The following is an 18,302-nucleotide window of genomic DNA, read 5'->3' as shown; positions in this document are numbered from 1 at the left end:
CGCGCCGCGGACACCCGCCCGTGAGGGGCCGCCGCGGGCACCCGGGGCAGCGATAGCCGAGGCCGGGCCTCCCCGCGGCCTGTCAGCCTTCCCGGAGGGCTCCGAGCGCCCCGGAGCTGGGTGAGTGCGTGTGGCCCCTCAGACCGGGCAGGGCGGCCCCGGCCGGGCTCCCCTTCTCCTGTGGAGAGTTGGCCGTCGCCGACCGGGCTGTGGGGCCTGCCGCGGGCTGGGCGGGTACTCCCTGCCCAGGGCTCTGCTCTGCCTCTGGGTTTTTTGCACCCCGGGGCGGGTCTGTGGGTTTTGTGCTCCCCGACGCTCTGGCTGTCCAGCTGTTGTCCTTTTCTCTGTCCCTGCGGTCTGCGAACTCGTTCCGTGGCAGCGATTTTCACGCTCCGCCAAGTAGGTCATGACAGGTCCGCCCCTGGGGTTGCTTTTCCTGCCGGCTGATTCCCGTGTCTTTCCAGCTCCGCTTGATGTGATGGCATTTGTAATGGTATTTCTCTCGGTCACCTCTTTCCAAAAAGACCTTTGCACTTTTCAGTCTTAAAAGAGGTGGTGTGATGAGATCTGTGGTGCTGTCGTGGCTGTTTCTGCAGCTTGCTGGATGTGCAGTGCTGGTATCGGGGGCATTTTCGGTCAGTGTGTGCTTCATGCGCTGGGTTGGCATCTCAGTAGTGTTTGGGTTTTAGCTGTCAGGTCAGCTCACGCCATAATACCTGAAGACAGTTTTCGGAGAAGAACTAGACCACTTAAAGGGTGTTATCTTCCAAAGTCATCTGACAGGGGTTACAATTGTGCAGACTGAAAACTGACACAGATTAATTTCTTGTGTATTTATTATTTAGTGAGCTTTTTTATTCTTTTATGGGAAATAATTGTAAGTTTTTCGAAATTTTGGGAAATGTTCTATTAGTGACATAACGTTCTAGAGTTTAATTTCCTTGTGTTTTCCCCATTTTCCCCATTTTGTTTTTAGATCATTTAATCCATTCACAGTAATTGGCCAATACTTTGAATAAAAAGGAAAAAATGATGTCAAGACAGGCCTTTCTCTGCGGTTTGGGATCTCTGTATTTGTCCCTTCTGTTTGTATTTCTTCTAATGGATGTTTATGCAAGGCCTGCAAATAATTCAGCCTTCAAAGAAAAGCCAGCTGACAGTAAAGATGAGAATGAGATCTTACCCCCAGATCACTTGAACGGTGTCAAAATGGAGATGGATGGACATCTTAACAAAGAATTTCATCAAGAAGTTTTTCTAGGAAAAGAGATGGAAGAGTTTGAAGAAGATTCAGAACCCAGAAAAAATAGGAAGAAACTCATGGTCATCTTTTCAAAGTAAGTTTTGTACTTTGCCAGGAACAGTGCAGCCTCTTTCTCTGGTCTTCAGAGTACAATTTGCAATTTTTTCTGTAATATTTAAGAATTGTAATGATGAGGGGGAAAGCATTGTACTATAGCACAGTGCTCATGTTGTGAAGGTGTTAACGTACCTGTATAGACCATTCTCGGGAGCGAGGATGGATGTGTTGAGAGTCACGATCATTATACAGGACTGGTGCTGTGGCCTGTAAAATTCGTTACAAAACAGACTGTTTCTGAGTGAAAAAAACCTACCTAGCCTCCTGAGGTAGGAAAATTAATATTTTTCTTGGTTTCCTGGCTCAATGAGTAATCAATCACACTTGTACCTTAGATCAAGGAATTAGTAACGAAGGGTGTTGTCAGGATGTCCCTGCAATGAATTGTGAGGGTGGGAGTTACAGTTTTGTTCTAGCAGGAGTATGCTCTCTTGCTTTGCTGTAAGTTTAATTTCAGTTCACGATCAAAGTTTCTTATTATTTTGTCATATTCTCTATGGATTTTGGTTGTGTTTCTGTTGTGTCTTCTGAAGATAACTGCAGAGGAAAACCACTGAAATAGTAATAGTAAAGATTGTGGTAAACAGTTGTTTTCTGTTCATAAAACTTTCTAGTAGATGTCAAGTGTCTAAAATTCAAGTGTTTCACACGAAATACATGGAAATTAAAAATAATTATGCCTATCTACACATACCGAGAATTCAGAAAATATGACAGCTTTTCTTCATTCAGTTAGCAATGTTGTTAACAATACATTTACCTCCCCTGAATTTAGAAAAAGAAAAAAGAATGAGAATGAAACATGAGAATAGAAAGATTAAATTTTTTTTGGTAGCTTTTTTGAAAACTTCAGCTAGCTGTTTACTTGGTACAACAATATTAACTTTACTTTTAGACATTAGAGCATTTTCCCGTTTATAAAGCACTTTTTGTGCTAGGTAAGGTTTGTGCCATCTAATAAACTGTCAGATGTTTGGAGGTCAGTTAACAGAATTGAAATGGAAATCAAAATCAGAGCATACTGTTAGACACTAGGTGGCAGAATTGGCTTTGAGTTTTTGCAATGGAAGATTAATCTTATTAGAACAGCTTAAACTACATTGGTGCTCTTAACGATGGTGGTGTGGGGATGTGTGTATACTTGAGATAAAATGAGAAGGCTTACAAAGCTTTTTTTCTGCAAACTTTTCATTAACAGGGAAAAAATATCAATAATAATACTGGATTTTTTTTCTAGTGTTCTCCTGTGTAAAGGCAGCTAAAGCAAATAGGCAAACCAGAATGTCTTTTTCCTTTAGGTGGAGGCTGTTATTCTTAGATTTGCTATGCAGAGAGCACTCACTTCATTGGTAGGATATACAGAAATATTGTGTTTAGAAGCTTTCATTTTTTTTTATTGCTATGTTTATTGGAAACATTCAACTGGTAGTTAGTAAATTGTCATACGCAGATTGCAAACCCTAATCATTTCTGTCTCCTTGTTATGAAAGAGATTGTCTTAGGAAGCTTAAACCACTTGGAATCAGGATCCAGTTTCATTTAAGTATCACTCAGATACTTAAAATTGCATTCCATCAGCTGATTAGATTAGAAATGTAGTAAAGCGTTCTGAGGAATTTGATTGCTTTCTAGGCATGCTCTTAAAGGCTGAGTGAAAAGAGAAATACTGTGAACTTCTCTGAAAAGCTAGTAAGTCACAGGCTTCCAGATGCTTTGGAAATATTTTCTTTGAAGACACAAAGAAAACACACACAATGTGTTTATTAATTAATGTCAGCTGAGATTGTGACGTGCCGGGATGGTACAAAGTAGTTAGATAACGATGTATGCATTGAATTAATAGGATTACTGAAAATAAAGTAGAAACGTGGAAGAAAAGCTCCCCAAGCCATGTTTTTCTAGGCAAGCGAGCTCTATGTGACTGAAAGACAAGTGGCCTTTCATAATTCTGTGTTTCAGTTTCTGCAGTCACTCTTTACGGGGAGGTCGAGCCTTACTTTTCTACAGAAGTGGGTTTTTACAAGTTAACCAGTCCTTTCACTTTGCCCTGTGAAATTAGGGCATGGTGCAGAAAATCCTGGGTGTCGCTTTTTCGTCTTCTTTCCCTGCCCAGGGGTAAGTGTTCAGATATCTTCAGGTCAAGAATATCTGTGAGGGAGCTTATGTGACAGCCTTTCTCTTGTCATTACCAAAAAAACCCCATTTGCTTTCGTCTCCATTTAAATCGTTTAAATTAGCCTGGAATCTGTAGAAAATTCATTTGCTGTGTAGTGTCGTTTAGCTTGTGGAGGTGGGTGTTGATGAGAGGGAAGGAGGAAGATATTGAAAGCAATCAAGTGTATTTATGGTGGCATGGTTTTGCTAAATCAGTAGCACTGGGTACTAGAATCCAGTTTGAGCCTTGGTTCTAAGGGTCAGTTATCTTTTAAATTGCCCGTACTCAACAAACCTGGTAAATTCAATTACAGAAGAATGTAATGTGTGGGGTTTCTGCCAGGTGGTGATGGAGTTACCTACCTCTGTAAGTTTGAAAGTGGAGTTTCCTCCTAGCATTTGCATTTTGCTGATGTTTTCACAGCCACTTAGTGACAGCTGTGATTTAAAAATTAAAATCTTTGTGTTAGCTAAGTGTCCTACCTTGACGGTCATTCATCAGGTCACAAGCTTCAATGGACCTTCTGTAAATACTACCATGTACAGAGATATTTTTGGTGTTGGTTTTTTTTTTTCCCCATTGTTTAAAAGTCATGAACTTACAGTTTCCTAAACCAGAATGCCTTCTGAATCCCACAGTGCTTGTAAATGTGGCTCACTTGAGACTTTAGAGCTCTGTCCATTTGGGTTCAGACTGCACGCAGGGCAAGACCTAATTTCAGGTTTGTCTCAGCCTAACGCAGTATGAATTTCTACTGGTATGCATCCAGTCTGTGGCAGGAAAGTGCTAGAAATGACAGCCCATGTTGGACAACAGCAGGTAAAGTCGAGAATGAGGAGAAGGGGACATTTTAACCTTTCCTGTTTTGTTATCTTTGGTTTAGAGTACAGATTTGTATTGTTCGGTTAAAGGAACGTTTATGTTGTATGCTGTTGGTAAGTTTTAGGTAGCGTGCGCACCCTGATTTGTGCTTTTCCCAACCTGTATGTTTAAATATACACCTAGTAAAACTTTGCATACATCCTACCATGGGAAGTAGAGCTTTGCTTTGTGTTACTAAAAATTCTTTTCGGGATCTTTTTTTTTTTTTTTTTTTTTTTTTGATTTGACTATTATTTAGATGAAGCAGAAACCAACTTTAAAGGGATCTGCATTAGGTGCTCAAGGGAGTTGTGATCTTTAATCCTTCATGTAAGAACACTGCCTTCCTGCTCCCCGCCCAGTACCTCAGGCAGCCTTGGGGTGTTGTCATTTAGGAACCTGAAGACATGAATCTGAAAACTGGAGTGGCCAACTTATGATACTTTCAGATGTGGACCTTTTGAAAGGTGGCCACAAAAATCTGGTTTTTAATGGCTTGTGGTTGAGAAATGGAGCTGAAGTGTTTAAAACCTGTTCTTCCAGGCTTGACATCTGTATTCAATGCAGCCCTTACTATAGGCTTTGTAGGATAACTGTAATTTTTTCCTTAAGTAGCGTATTTGATTGATTGTTTCTTACTCAAAGGTATTAATTATTAACATTTAGGCTGTGAATAGCTAATGAAAGACAGTTTGCATAGTCAGTGAAGTGTTAACCTTGAACTTAGACATTATAAGGAGCTGTTATGTCTGGTGCTGCCCATTACTGAAATGTGTAAGTTCTGAGGACATCGGTCACGTTGCATCAGCTACTGTCTGGGCTGTGGTTTATCTATAATTTTGTTTGAAATGAGACAGGTGAGCAGTAAGGTAAGTTGCTGTCTGTAGTCTTGTTTTGTAATTCAAATTTCTGCTAATGGTAGTCCCTGCCTTTAAAAAAATTTGCTGTCAGTTGGGGAAGTAGTACCTCATACACCTGAGTTTCTACAGATTTGAGGTAGCATTCTTTAGCAGAAAACTATGCTTCTTGTAGAAAAAGAGCAATATTTTTAAACTTTTTTTTTTTTTGAGCTGGTATATCATGAAGTTTGAGAAATTGTCACAAGATTTCTATACACACTTTGCTAACAAGGGCTTGAGCAAAGTTGTAATCTGGGATGATGCTCTTGCTTGGATTCATCTTCTCTTGAATTTAAATTCTTCCTTGCCAGTACTTGTTCTTCGGCAAGTTTTTTAAGAAGTGCATTAGAATGTACCATTCTTAACTAACACCTTTTGAGTGTTCAGGCCTATCTGTCTCAGAAAACTGATTGCCCATCACCATGTTATAAAATCAGTGTTCTGTGACTTACCAGTGTTAGGTTGTTCGGCAACATGTAATTATCTAAGCTTGTCATTTTTAGTTGAAATATTTTCAGTAGTCCGTTCTGAATGAGATCGTTATCCAAGGAAGCATTGACAGTCTTTTTTTTTTTTTTTTTTATTAAGGCCTTAGATGGTAACACGGGTCCAGCAGGACCACACCTTATTTCATACAGTTGTAAATACTCCTCTCAAAAGCAGAAGTGCTGTTTATGGACACTGGAAGGATTTCAGCTCACCTTGGACGATGGATCCCTGCTAGCTCATGAAAATCTGAGTCATTGCAGACTTCTTGTGAACTGTGGTAGCAGAACAAAGGTGTGCTTTCATGAGCTAGAGCACAATAAATGGGATGTTTGTTACCTTTCTCCCTAGTTACAACGTGATTTAGATGGAGAGTACAGCTCGGAAGTAGTAAGTTCAATAGCTTTGATCTAAGGAAACCAGAATGTTAAATGTTGAGGGGAAAGTGCTTTGTCTTTCTTCCCTTCTCATTTTTGACAGTACCTATTCCATATCAAAACCCACATTTGTTCACCTGGTGAGTGTTCGGTGGCGCAAGTGGAACGTGAACAGTTTACTGGTCTTGCCATTAATACTGAAAAACTGCTAGTACTGAGCCCGTGCTTATATGCGTGGAAAGATGTGATACAGTATTTAAAACCACTAATACTGCATTTATTAATGCAGCCAAGTGTTGTAGAAGATTAGGTGCTGGGGTTGTTATTTAGCTTAAGCTCTTAACATTTAGTTGACATTTAAAGGCAAATCACATATTTAATAACTTGAGTTTCAATTATAACACTTCAGAACTGATAAGACAGTGATACAAGCAGATAAAAAAAAACCAGAGTCAAGCTAGGGGGTTTTGTTGCGTTTTTCTATGTTGGTTTTCTTTCTTTTTTCAATTGAACAAGGGTGGTTTTGGTATGCTTTAAATAGAATCTTGCCTCTGAAATGTTAGTGATGTCTTTTCAGTTTTAAAAATAGTTATATCTTTTTAAAATAAATACTTCATGATATGCACACAAAAAAAAACCCCTAAAGTGGATTTGTTCTTCAACTTTAATTTTTTATATTAACTTCTTAATTAACTAAGCATTAATGGAATTGATGATATAGCAGTGTGTCTTAATTCAATACAGCGGTATTGGTAGTACATTCAGGAGAAGAGTGGGTTGTCAGGTTGGGCTTTACTGATCATTTCAGCTGGGTAGAAAAACTTTGGTTCTGTAGCTCAATAGCACTGGTACAAGCATGTCCTTTGGCAAAGCAAAGTGAGCCTGATAACTCAGAAACCTAACGGAAATGTATGTGCAGAACTTCTAAAAATGTGTTAAGAATTAAAAACTATCATTTGTAATGTGTTACCAGAGATCAAGGTATAATAGAGGAAACTTGGTTTGTTTGTTTTGTTCCACTTAAAGTATTATAGTCAAATAGTTCAAAAGTCCTTGCACCAAGGTTATTCACATTATTTTTTGTTGGTTTTAATGGTCACGACAGTTGTAATGTGATCTAGGTAGATACAAGGAGGCAGCTCATCAATAAACTTCAGAGGTCTTGGAAGATCAAGGTAAAAAGGACTTGGAAAGATAAATTGAGAGGGAGTTAATGGTTTGAAGGAATGTTAGAGAAGCAATTTTTCAAAGTAGTGAAAGTCTGCAGCAGCTGGTAGTTGCCAGTTCTGAACCAATAGGAATTGAGTTAATACGCCGTGAGTGATGTATTTGTGGTTTCCTCTACTTTAAAAAAAAAAAAATTACTCCAAAGCATAATATTGGAATGAGTTAACTTACAGCAAAGCAAGTATAACTGAATGTTTTTCACTGAGTAGTAACCTAGATGTTGTGGTTACTTAAATGTAATTGTGAAATGAATGGCTGACTTGCTACTTGTTTACTCTGTAGTTCAAAGAATGTGCAACTTCTCAGAGAGGGTTATAAATATACCCTTTTCTGTAGCAACCTATTTTTGTTATTGTTGAGTGAAGTAATTAGTTTAGAATCTGAAAATACACCACCACCACCCCCAACCTCTGAGTCTAAACTTGTTTGCCGTTCATCCATAGGGTGGATATAAATAATGATAAAAAGATAGGTGCGAAAGAGATGCAGCGCTGGATCATGGAAAAGACGGATGAACATTTCCAGGAAGCTGTGGAAGAGAATAAAATGCACTTCCGAGCTGTGGACCCTGATGGTGATGGTAAGATGAACGATTCCTCCATCTCCTGATGACATCTTGAGTTAGTTTCTAGGAGCCAAACCTGCTGGCTGTTCCTCAGGTGTGCTGTGACAAAATCCAGGTTCCTTTGGCCTGTGTGTAATCACAAGGGGTTTGATCCATACAGAAAACAGTTGAGCAAAGTAGTAATGTGCTCCAGGCAGCATTGTAATTCTGTGTTGACTGCTGTGTTACCTCACTTGTGGTCGTAGGAACTTGTAACAAGTTCAGTGGCTCAGCCAGGAATGGGGGAGGACGGTGACATAAATAGGTTATTTTCACAAGGCCTGTCTGGTCTAAAGAAACAGAAAAGTGAATCAGGTGATAGTTTTCATCTTGCCATTCATAAAGCTTAGTGTGATGGATATAAATGAGAACAAAAGTTTGTCATTTAAGCTTGCATGTCATGTCTGAGATATGGCTCTTTCTTACAGGCCATGTGTCCTGGGATGAATATAAAATTAAATTTTTGGCAAGTAAGGGCTTTAATGAAAAAGAGATTGCAGAGAAGATCAAAAACAATGAAGAATTGAAAATAGATGAAGAAAGTAAGTGTGGACCGCTGGTGTGTGTCGGGCTTTCTTTTACTTTCCTAAAACCTGAATGTCAAAACTGTTCTTAATACAAGCTGAATGTTTCACTTGTTCTTCTGCTTCTGCGTGAATGTAGAATGTGTAAGTCATAAGACAGAAATACTACATCTCTTTCCAACTCAAATCTGCCTTCCCAACACTCTTGATGTAACTGTTGAACACTGAAAACTCTTGGTTGCTTATTTGTTACTGCCGATTTGAATAGTTTTCAGTTTAAGCCTGCTAAAATTTCAGACCTGTGTTGGTCTGTGCACTGTTATATTGTGAATGGGGGAACCAGGTCCCCTGTTGCTCCAAATGAAAGGGAGCTGCTGTACACAATTCCCGGCCTAAAGTTGGGGAGCTGTGTACGTGCTACCAGTGTTGTGTTTAAGTAGGTACGTGCTTAGGCACTGCAAAACACACGAGAAGTTAATAAGGTTGCCTACAATTGTTTCATCTAAGTTCTCTACAGAGAGAGATTGATCATTTGTTCACTATTACTTGTAAAGCTTTCACTTGAATCTGGCTTGGTATAAACGTGACAGCTCTTAACAGAGTACTCTCCCTGCTCCCTCCCCACCATCTAAAAGTGTTTAAATTTACTGTTAACTAAAACACAAAGCCCTAGACTTTCCTTGCAGGAATTAGTCATTTAAAAGTGGGTTATGTTATATTTTCCATTTATCAAAAAGCAACTAAATGCAAATAGGCCTTTGAATTTTATGTCAGGGAAAGCACCTGTGCAGTGTGTTCTATGGCAGTGTGGTTAACTACAGTTTACAGGAATGCTCATCAGATAAAAGATTTGCTGAATAAGGGAAGTGTGTACCTAATCATTTTTCTACCTAGGTAACAAGCCTTGTTTGGGAAAATCAAATTAGGTATCTACCGCTTCCTGAAGATGACAGGAAAAACGTTATTTTCATACTCCAGTGCAGTGTAAAAGTACTTTTTTTTTTTTTTTTTCAGTTTCTATAATAAGATCCACACATTCAGTTATTTTTTAAGGCATGTTCTGAGTCTTGTGCAGAAGCATGCTACAGTTTGGATGCCAGGCCAAAACTAAAGACACAATTTGATTTAACTTATGCAGATAATGGCAGTTTCAACTGATGACTGACAGCTGCATTTCATTTAAGACTAAGCAGCGTAGCTTTAACTCTTAATTGCAACTAGTTGAAAAATGTGGATGTAAGTGTTGGAGTTTTTTTCCCCCTCTTTCTAACTCAGCAACCAAAAGCATGCAGGAGCTATTTAAGACAGTTTATTACATTTTTAAAAAGTTTATTATCTGGAGACTGTAGTCTTTCAGAGTGTTTTTTAAAACTTGTGAAAAGTGAATGCTTCAGATTTGTGTGTGTTAGTCTATTTTGCAGAGATCAGGGTGTACTAGACAGTAGTTTTTCCAGTGTGTCATTTAGAAAATGCCTACACCAGAAAAAGAATACTCTATGCAGGTATTTTTTTCCTGTTTGGTTATGTTCAGGACCACTAGGTGCACATAATATTCACGTTGTGTGTTGCAGGGTGGTTTTTTTTTTTGCTTCAAATCAGATGTATGGTTTTAGCGGAAATTCAAGCACAAATTATGATTCTCAGTTGATTTTAGGAAAAATCGACTTAAAAAGTGCTTGTCTGCGTGGTGTAAGCTGAAGTGAAAGAGGTGGAAATGTAAAGTGATTTTTGGTGCTGATATATGTGTTCATACATCTGTACTTCAACTTGCATTTGCTCCTTGCAGCAAAAATATTTCCCTTTATTAAGTTATAGTGGTAACTAAAACACGTGCAGGGTTTAGGACTGAAGTCAGAATGCTTTCTGATATAGAATAGACAAGGTAGCCAAAAGGAGTAATAAGCACTTGTACTCTTAAATGACTGAAAACTCAATGCATTTCTTGGTGCTCAGCTGAGCATCTATTCTTGATGTTTCCAAACTTTCTTTTGTAGACCTCTTAAATCTCTCCTAGTTCCAACAAATCACATTTTTAGGCTGAAATACTGAATCATATCTGTGTATCTAAGGATTTAAGTTTTCTCTGGGTAGGAGATTCTTCTAAATTCTGAGCCTTTGACAGTGTAAAGGGAGAAGGGAGGAGCAGAGGCATGGCAGAAGTCTCTTTATAGCTTTCCTAGTCCCTCTGCTTTATGGCTTTGCTTATACTGCCTTTTCAGCTAGCTGCTTTGTAAAGAACAGCTGTCCACTGAAACGTATCGTTGGTTTATGTGAAAACTAGGCTTTGGTGGTTTGGGGTTTCTTTTATAATCTGTTTAATACAATGGTGCTTCACAGGTCAGAAACATCTCTCTAGATTTAATAATAGTCATGGCATTTGGTCTTAGAAGAAAACATGCTAAATGTTAAAGGGTTTGTTGTTCTGTGGTTATTGTTTGGGTAGGAAAAGAATTGGTTAACATCATCCTTATAGATATTAGCTAGGTGTCACAATTGCAATGCATGGAGATAGTGAATCTGAGGAATATTTTAAATTTGAAGAATGTTGTGGCTCTTTCTATGTACAGGACTGGTTTAAAGTAGACAAAAAGTGATTTGTTCAGAAAAAAGGTACTACTGGTATTCAGGCAGGTGAAAGATTTCTGTTGGTAGTTGTCTTCAAAATATGAAAGCAAGACAGGAGAACAAGAAGTACTGAACACAGTTGGATTATTCATAACTCCTACCAGAACCAGCTAACAGTACTGGTAGGACAATAGTTTTCACTTGATACAAGTGTAGCTAAATCTTTATTTTCATCTCCTAATTTCAGTTCAGTTGTTTGATTAAAGGATCTTTCCTAATGTTTCAGCACAGACTAGACGAAACTAATTGTACTTCGCTTCCCCTCAACACCCACTTTCCCTGGGAGTTGAACTGTAAAATAGGTTCGTAGGTCATCCTTGTTTAAACAGCTGAGTCACAGGGAAAAATATATTTTAAGTACTTTAAATAGATTGAACATGATTATGTTTAAATATTTTTCTTAAATTCTAGCACAGGAAGTTTTAGATAACCTGAAGGATCGGTGGTACCAAGCTGACAACCCACCTCCTGATCTGTTGTTGAACGAAGAAGAATTCTTGTCCTTTCTTCATCCAGAGCATAGTAGGGGAATGCTGAAGTTCATGGTGAAAGAAATCATCCGAGATTTGGGTATGCCACTTTAAAAACACGTTTCTTGGGAGCTTGTTTACTTGCAAACCGTTTTACTGAGTAGATGTTAGGTCATTGCACTGTCGTGGGTCAGTCTGAAACATCTTATTTGCTCTGTTCTACACATCTTCTGATGTGATGAGTAAGGAAAACAAACTGTTAGCACAAACGCTGGCATCTCTGTGGAGCTGTTTGTGCATCTCTCAAGACTAAATTTAGTCTCTGGTTGTTAAAGAACAGCACAACATTTTTTTTTGTGAGAGGTTGAGTACTTCATACAGAAAAGAACAGCTGACACTGCTTCATACTGAAGTGCTGCTGCAATGTAGGGTCATTGTATCAATAGGAGAAAAGTTCTGATGAATAATAAAATGCTATAAAATATATTGATGTGAATGTTCTGTGAGGAACTTGCTTTGTACTTCCCCAGTACAGCAACCAGGTAAGAATCGTGACGTACAGTCGTGAAAGTGGAAATAAATGGTTGAGGTTTCTATGAAAACAATTATTTTTGTTTAAATTCATAAGTATTGGCACACATGCTATCTTTCTATCGAGTCAATAGCAATGCGTATTTAAAACTGCTAGAACACCTAGATTAAAAAAAGAGAACTATGACTTTTCTACTTGATAGCTTAATAAATATGAAGAGTTTCCAGTGATACCCGAGTGTGTGATGTGCACAGACAAAACAACTCCAGTACGCAGTCTTTTGTGAGGGTTAATTTACCTGAATGCTGATACAAGGGGAGACTGGATACAGCTGGAAGGAAATGTCTGTTGCAGTAGATTGTTGAAAAAATAAACAACAAATTCAAAAGAATAAAAAAAAAAAACAAAAAACAGCTTGCTACCTGGTGTGTCCTTCAGGTCCAGAAAAATTCTTTTTTTTTTTTTTTTTTTTTTTTTAGTATATTGATGAGCATATGGGGTTTTTTGGCTTTCTGAAAAATTGTGTATGTATCATAATACAGAGGGGTTTTGGTTAATCAAAGATACAAACGGTAACTGTTCTGTGCTAGAGGCAGGACTGTAGGCTTCTGAAGCCAGGCAGAGCATACAAGTGACATCTCTGACATGAAGGAATTTCTAATTTTTAATGGGCATTAAACACTTCAGTTACTGTGTTGTTCTGTTGTAGATCAAGACGGAGATAAGAAACTTACCCTGTCAGAGTTCATTTCATTACCTGTTGGTACTGTAGAGAACCAGCAGGCTCAGGATATTGATGATGACTGGGTAAAAGACAGAAGGAAGGAGTTTGAAGAGGTCATTGATGCTAACCACGATGGTATTGTCACAATGGAAGAGTTGGAGGTAAGTCTTCCTCAAATGGTTAGTTCTAGTGTTTTTAAAACCAGTAGGTTTTTTTTAAATACAGGATTGAAACTGCTTTAGAGAATATGAAGTCCAAACATTTTTGAATTAACTGTACGGTGTGTGTGTCTACTTTACAAAACTCTGCATTATTTATATTGTTCTACCGTGCTTGCAGATAGTGTTGTTCTGCTTTTTGTTAGAGGGAGGGGGAGATTTCCCAGCGTAACTGCTATTCATAGGTATGCTTTTAGGGGGTTTTCTCACATACACTTGTATGGATATAGAGTGCATGAAAACAAGCAAGTCACAGACTTCATTAGGTGCACTCATTAATGGGACAATGAGTCATACTTTCAGTTGCAAAAGAAATAACTGGCAATCTATATATTCATTACAAAAAAAAAAAAGCGAAAAGCCCCAACGACCAACAAACCCTGGGGCTCCAGTAACCTAGAAAATAGCAAAGATTTCTTGTCTTTGAGAATGTTTTTCTTTTTTAAAAAAAAATTCAAGCATGGATTCTAGTTTGTGGACTTTTGGGACTCTGGTTTGCAGAAGTAAGGCTTTTTTTTTTTAATCATTCTGTCTGTGGGTCTACCAAACAACATGAAATATTTTGCACCCTATAGTTGTGGCAGTCTGTGGCCAGTGGAAGAGGCTTGTGGCTCATTTCTGGCTTTTTTGCTTTTCTGGCTGTAAGAATGTACTTTGCCTGGCAGAATTCAGACTGCAGCACAGGCAGCATGAAAGGACACCCTCTAAAATGTTGGGTTTTCTCCCTGAGACAGGATGTTAAACTTCCTGACCGTCTCTGTATGCGAATATGTGGGTATGAACAATAGTGGTAATATGGATAAACAGTTATACTGTGACATAGACAATGTTAATAGCCTTTTTACTGAGAATTTTCTCCTAAAAAATAACCATTTTATCCGTGAAGTCTTTGTACATGTATACACACGCAGGTGCATGCACAAAGTGTCACATCTTCTGGAAAGAAATTGAAGATAATCTTGAGTTTTTTCCACATCACGAACTAAAGTGCACTGCTTGAAAACTTTCAATCTCTTTCAAGTTAAGTGAAGAAGAAAAATGCTTTGTTTCTGACACTTCTGACCTTCTGCCACCAGGCAGACGTTAAGACATTTAAAATGGAACAAGAAAGTTCTAAATTGAACATGTTCTGAGAAGATTATCTCCAGAAACAAGAAAATTTAGGTCAGACGGATGATAGTGTGCCATTTTTCAATGTTGAATTGGTATTTCTTCACAAAAACCACCAGATTTGATAGTGAGTTTAGTTTGCAACCAAAATGTCAAAAATATTTTTATTGTAGACACTGGCATAAGCTGAGAAAATCTGGATTTCTCTTAGAACAGCCAAGGAAGCAGTGACTGAAAAAGTAGCTAGGGGATAGATGTAAGCCTGTTAAAGAGAATGCTAACACCATTTTCGATGTCTTCTGTCGTCTTATGTTGGTCTTATAATTCCTGAAGCTTACATACAGCTCAGGTTCTTAATTCTGATGTGTGGAAATGTGTGCTTAGTGACTGAAAATAATTTTCTTACTTGTTTTAGGAATATATGGATCCTATGAATGAATACAATGCCCTAAATGAAGCGAAGCAAATGATTGCAGTAGCAGATGAAAATCAAAACCATCACTTAGAGCTGGAGGAGATCCTGAAATACAGTGAATACTTCACAGGCAGCAAGCTTATGGACTATGCACGTAACGTCCATGAGGAGTTCTGATCCTGCTCACTTTTCCAGAGCTCTGAAGCACTTTCTTGCTTTCACAAAAAACCCCAAAAGAGGAGGAAAAAAAAAAAAAGAAAAAATCCAACCCCCAAACAGACAGAACATTACTTTGCTGCTATCTGTGTTATATGCCTACAGTGTGTTGTCCTAGACTTAAAAAAACCCTTCCGTCCATACATAAGATCTACAGCTCTGTTGCCTTTGGTATGAGGGGAAAAAGCAGGTCCATAAATAATGGGGCATCTACATCAGTTCACCCTGGTTTGTACAGTTAATCCAGCTGAAGTTTCAGCTGCTTTTGGCTAATCATGTTTGGTGGAGGCTTCTTAAATATTTAACTACTCTTGTTGCCCTCATAGCTGCTGATCCATGGAAATCACAAATAACACTGAAACAAGTTGGCTTCTTGTAAAGGGGATTGTGGTTCAAATACATGCTCTGACCTCATGAGAATATCCATCCATAGACTGATTGGCTAATCTTACAATATTTTCCTCAGCGTATCTCAACCTACTTACATATTGTTGAGAATTTAATACAAGTTCTCCTTCCATCACTGAACTACCTTTAGGGGCTGTGGGGAGGAATTTAGTTTAAATGTTACAGAGAAACTCTTCAGCATCTACTTTAAAAAGAGAACTGGTTGTAGTGTGACAGGTTTCGTGTTTGCAGCAGCAATGGGAATATGAGAGACTTGAGATTGCTCTGTCCAACATCAAGTTCACAAACTTTCCCATTCTTCCATTTGAGAATGAAATATTATTTTTTTTTTTTTTTAAAACATAAGCAATGGGAGTCACCTAGGTGTATTATTACAACTTAACTAAAATTCATTGTGAAAACTAGTATAATTACTTGCCTCTCTGCAGACCATTGAGGCTGATGAACTCATGAATGATGAAGCTGGGGGAAATACAGGCTTTGCTTTTGAACTGCTTTTGCCAGAGCAACGTACCGTCAGCACCCGGGAAGCTTTTTTAATCAGTCTGGTTTTGGGTAATCTCCGAAAGCATCTGGTAACACAAGGGTCATATCCACTACTGTCTAAAATAGAAAATTTATTTTTACTCTGGTTCCATCTTTACTGTAAAAAACCCCTCTTTCTGAAGGGTTGCCTGAAAATCCGAGTGAGATGTTATATTTGATTAAATTTATTCTCTTAATATAATGTAAATATAAGTATTGCTGTCTGTTTCTGACTCAGTATTCCCTCTCCTTTTTTTGTTTTGTTTTTGTTAAATGGCTTGTATCAAGAGTTTTTATATACACATATCTTTTTTTCATTAAATATTTTTCTTCATGCTTTGGAAACGTTGCTGGTTTTAGGTTTGTCAGTGAGTGGGAAAAATTGAAACTCTTCAGAGGAGAGACAAAATATGATTTTTTTTTTTTTGAAGGAACTGTAAGAGATAAATTCAGTTGATAATCTTGTGTTAAAATGAGTTTAGAATGCCTGCCACATTAGTCAGCCCCCGCTCCCTTCCACCCCCGTACCAACACACTTGATTGCAGGGTAGTGAGATTTTAACATGGTTAGAATCTGGAGACGTTCAAAACAAAATCCCGTGTCTAAAAATGTGGTTCTTAGAAGAAGTCATAGATGTGGCGGGTTTAGATTCACTGACAAAAGCTCTAGGTTTTGCTTTGCTGTTGTTTTAATTAAGGGTTTATAAATACGCAATGACTTGCACTTTGAACTAACAGAAAATTATAGGTGTAAACATACAGTTTTGCAATGTAGTTGTCCACAGTAGTTAAGAAAAGAGTTTTAGCAATATTAGTTGATAATTGTATAAATGTCTTGACTGCGTTCTTTTATTATACTCTGTTTGCACAATTCAGTTGTTTAGATATAATTTGAGTGGCCAAGTTCTACTTTATCCTACCTGATGCTCAGAAAGCAAGTGCTGCTTTGCAGTGGGATTCTTGAGCAGCTGAAACGTGGTGATGGAATTTGGAACTTTATCTGTCAGTGCAGGCAAAGATTATGCATACGCAGTCTCAGCTCAACCTTCTGATAATGTGAGCGTGGAATCCCTTGAAAAATACAAGGTAACAGAGTATTTAGCTAGCAACTGCAAACAAGTTAACGTAGGTACTGTTGTTGCAGCGTTTGCCGCACACCTGATGAATCTGAAACTCGAGGAACAATGGCAAAAAATTAATTTTTAATGTATGCATGGAGTTCTGCACCATACTGTGTTTTGTTTTTCTCGGCCAGAAATCAGGATCACGTGTTAACTAACAGCTGTAAGGATAAAGTTGGACTGCATGGTGAGATTTGGAGGTACCGGAGATGATTCCTGTCTTGAAATTTTAGTTCAAACTATTGTAATTTGTCCATAGACTTATTTATTTTTAAAAAAATCTTTAAGTATTTTATAGGCACTCAGTCTTTCTCAGATTCTTGTAGGTCCTTCCCTATAGGTGAACCCTTACTTACCTTTAATCCCTAAAGAATCAAATGGCTTTTTCTTTAAAGCCTTTCATTAAGCACTAGTTATGAGTTCCATGCTCAGGTTTGGGTTGGGTTTTTTTCATGTACACAAGCGAGCGCTACTATCTCATGGACGTGTTTCGTAAGCTTCTATAGACTAGGGTAAGCATTAATATTCAAAAATGATACATGTATATTAAATAAAAGCAGAACAGGTTCTTATTTCTGACCCATAGCATGGCTCAACTCACCGCTCTGAAGCTCTCCTCCTACTACAACCAGAGTAGCTGCACCCAGGTGGTTTTTCAGGAGCAGTCTTTGGCACATATGATCCCCATGGCTGTGCCAAGCAGCATCTGGGAAAGATTAATTTGCATTGGTGAAAATCCAGCCAAGGAGTGTGCTAGGTGTGAAATGCTGTGGGATAATCACTGTCTTCTCTCCCTGTTTTATTTATTTGCATAATATGGCCACGTAAAGGCATTTGTCAGTACCAAGCCTGGTAACTTAAGGATGCCATACATAAAGGTTGAATTCTCCAGATAGTACGTGGCTAATTGCTTTCATTAAATGAGCATTTAACTTCTATTAAAGTATCCTTAACAAGAATATAGGTACTTGATCATCGCTGCTCTAGTATTTGGGGAGTTTTCAGTTTAAATATATACAGCAGACTTTTAACCTTACCTTGTTTGTGAACAGTACAGGAATTTGCATTTTCAGTTTCTTACTGAATAATAATTGACATTGAATAGGGAAAGTCTGCTACTGTTTGTGAAAGAGAATTGGGGGGGGGAGGGAAAAAATCTGGTAAAACGTTGCTGAGGGAATGACTGAATCATGAGGCATAAAGCCACTTAAATGGCATTGAGTGTGATACTACAGTGGGAAGAGCTTTGGATATTTCCTGCATGCAGGTACGGAGTGTGAAGGTGGTTGAAGTGCAGCCGGTATGGTTTACTTGCTTTACTCCCTTTTGGAAAGAATGGCTTTATTACTTCTTTTTCCATAGTGGGTTTTTTTTTTTCCAGAATGCTTGAAAAGTGGGAAAATAGTGTTTCATCTCACTTTTGTCTCTCCTTCCACTCTTAAGCA

The 18,302-nt window shown here is 38.3% G+C and overlaps 1 protein-coding gene across 1 annotated transcript; it reads left to right on the top strand.

Annotated features, from left to right (window-relative positions):
• Positions 1-6: 6 nt before the first annotated feature.
• On the top strand, positions 7-18,262 carry SDF4 (stromal cell derived factor 4). The gene is made up of 7 exons (XM_026862612.1): positions 7-120; positions 977-1,337; positions 7,809-7,945; positions 8,398-8,511; positions 11,530-11,688; positions 12,830-13,005; positions 14,588-18,262. The coding sequence occupies exons 2-7, from the start codon at positions 1,030-1,032 to the stop codon at positions 14,762-14,764; spliced, it is 1,071 nt and encodes a 356-aa protein (XP_026718413.1). The 5' UTR covers positions 7-120; positions 977-1,029; the 3' UTR covers positions 14,765-18,262.
• The last annotated feature ends 40 nt before the right edge of the window (positions 18,263-18,302 follow it).

This window comes from Athene cunicularia, assembly GCF_003259725.1.
Source record: "Athene cunicularia isolate RWA chromosome 21 unlocalized genomic scaffold, athCun1 chr21_part1, whole genome shotgun sequence".
NCBI lineage: Eukaryota > Metazoa > Chordata > Aves > Strigiformes > Strigidae > Athene > Athene cunicularia.
The sequence above is the reverse complement of the archived record's forward strand: the minus strand, read 5'-3'. Positions and strand labels throughout refer to the sequence as shown.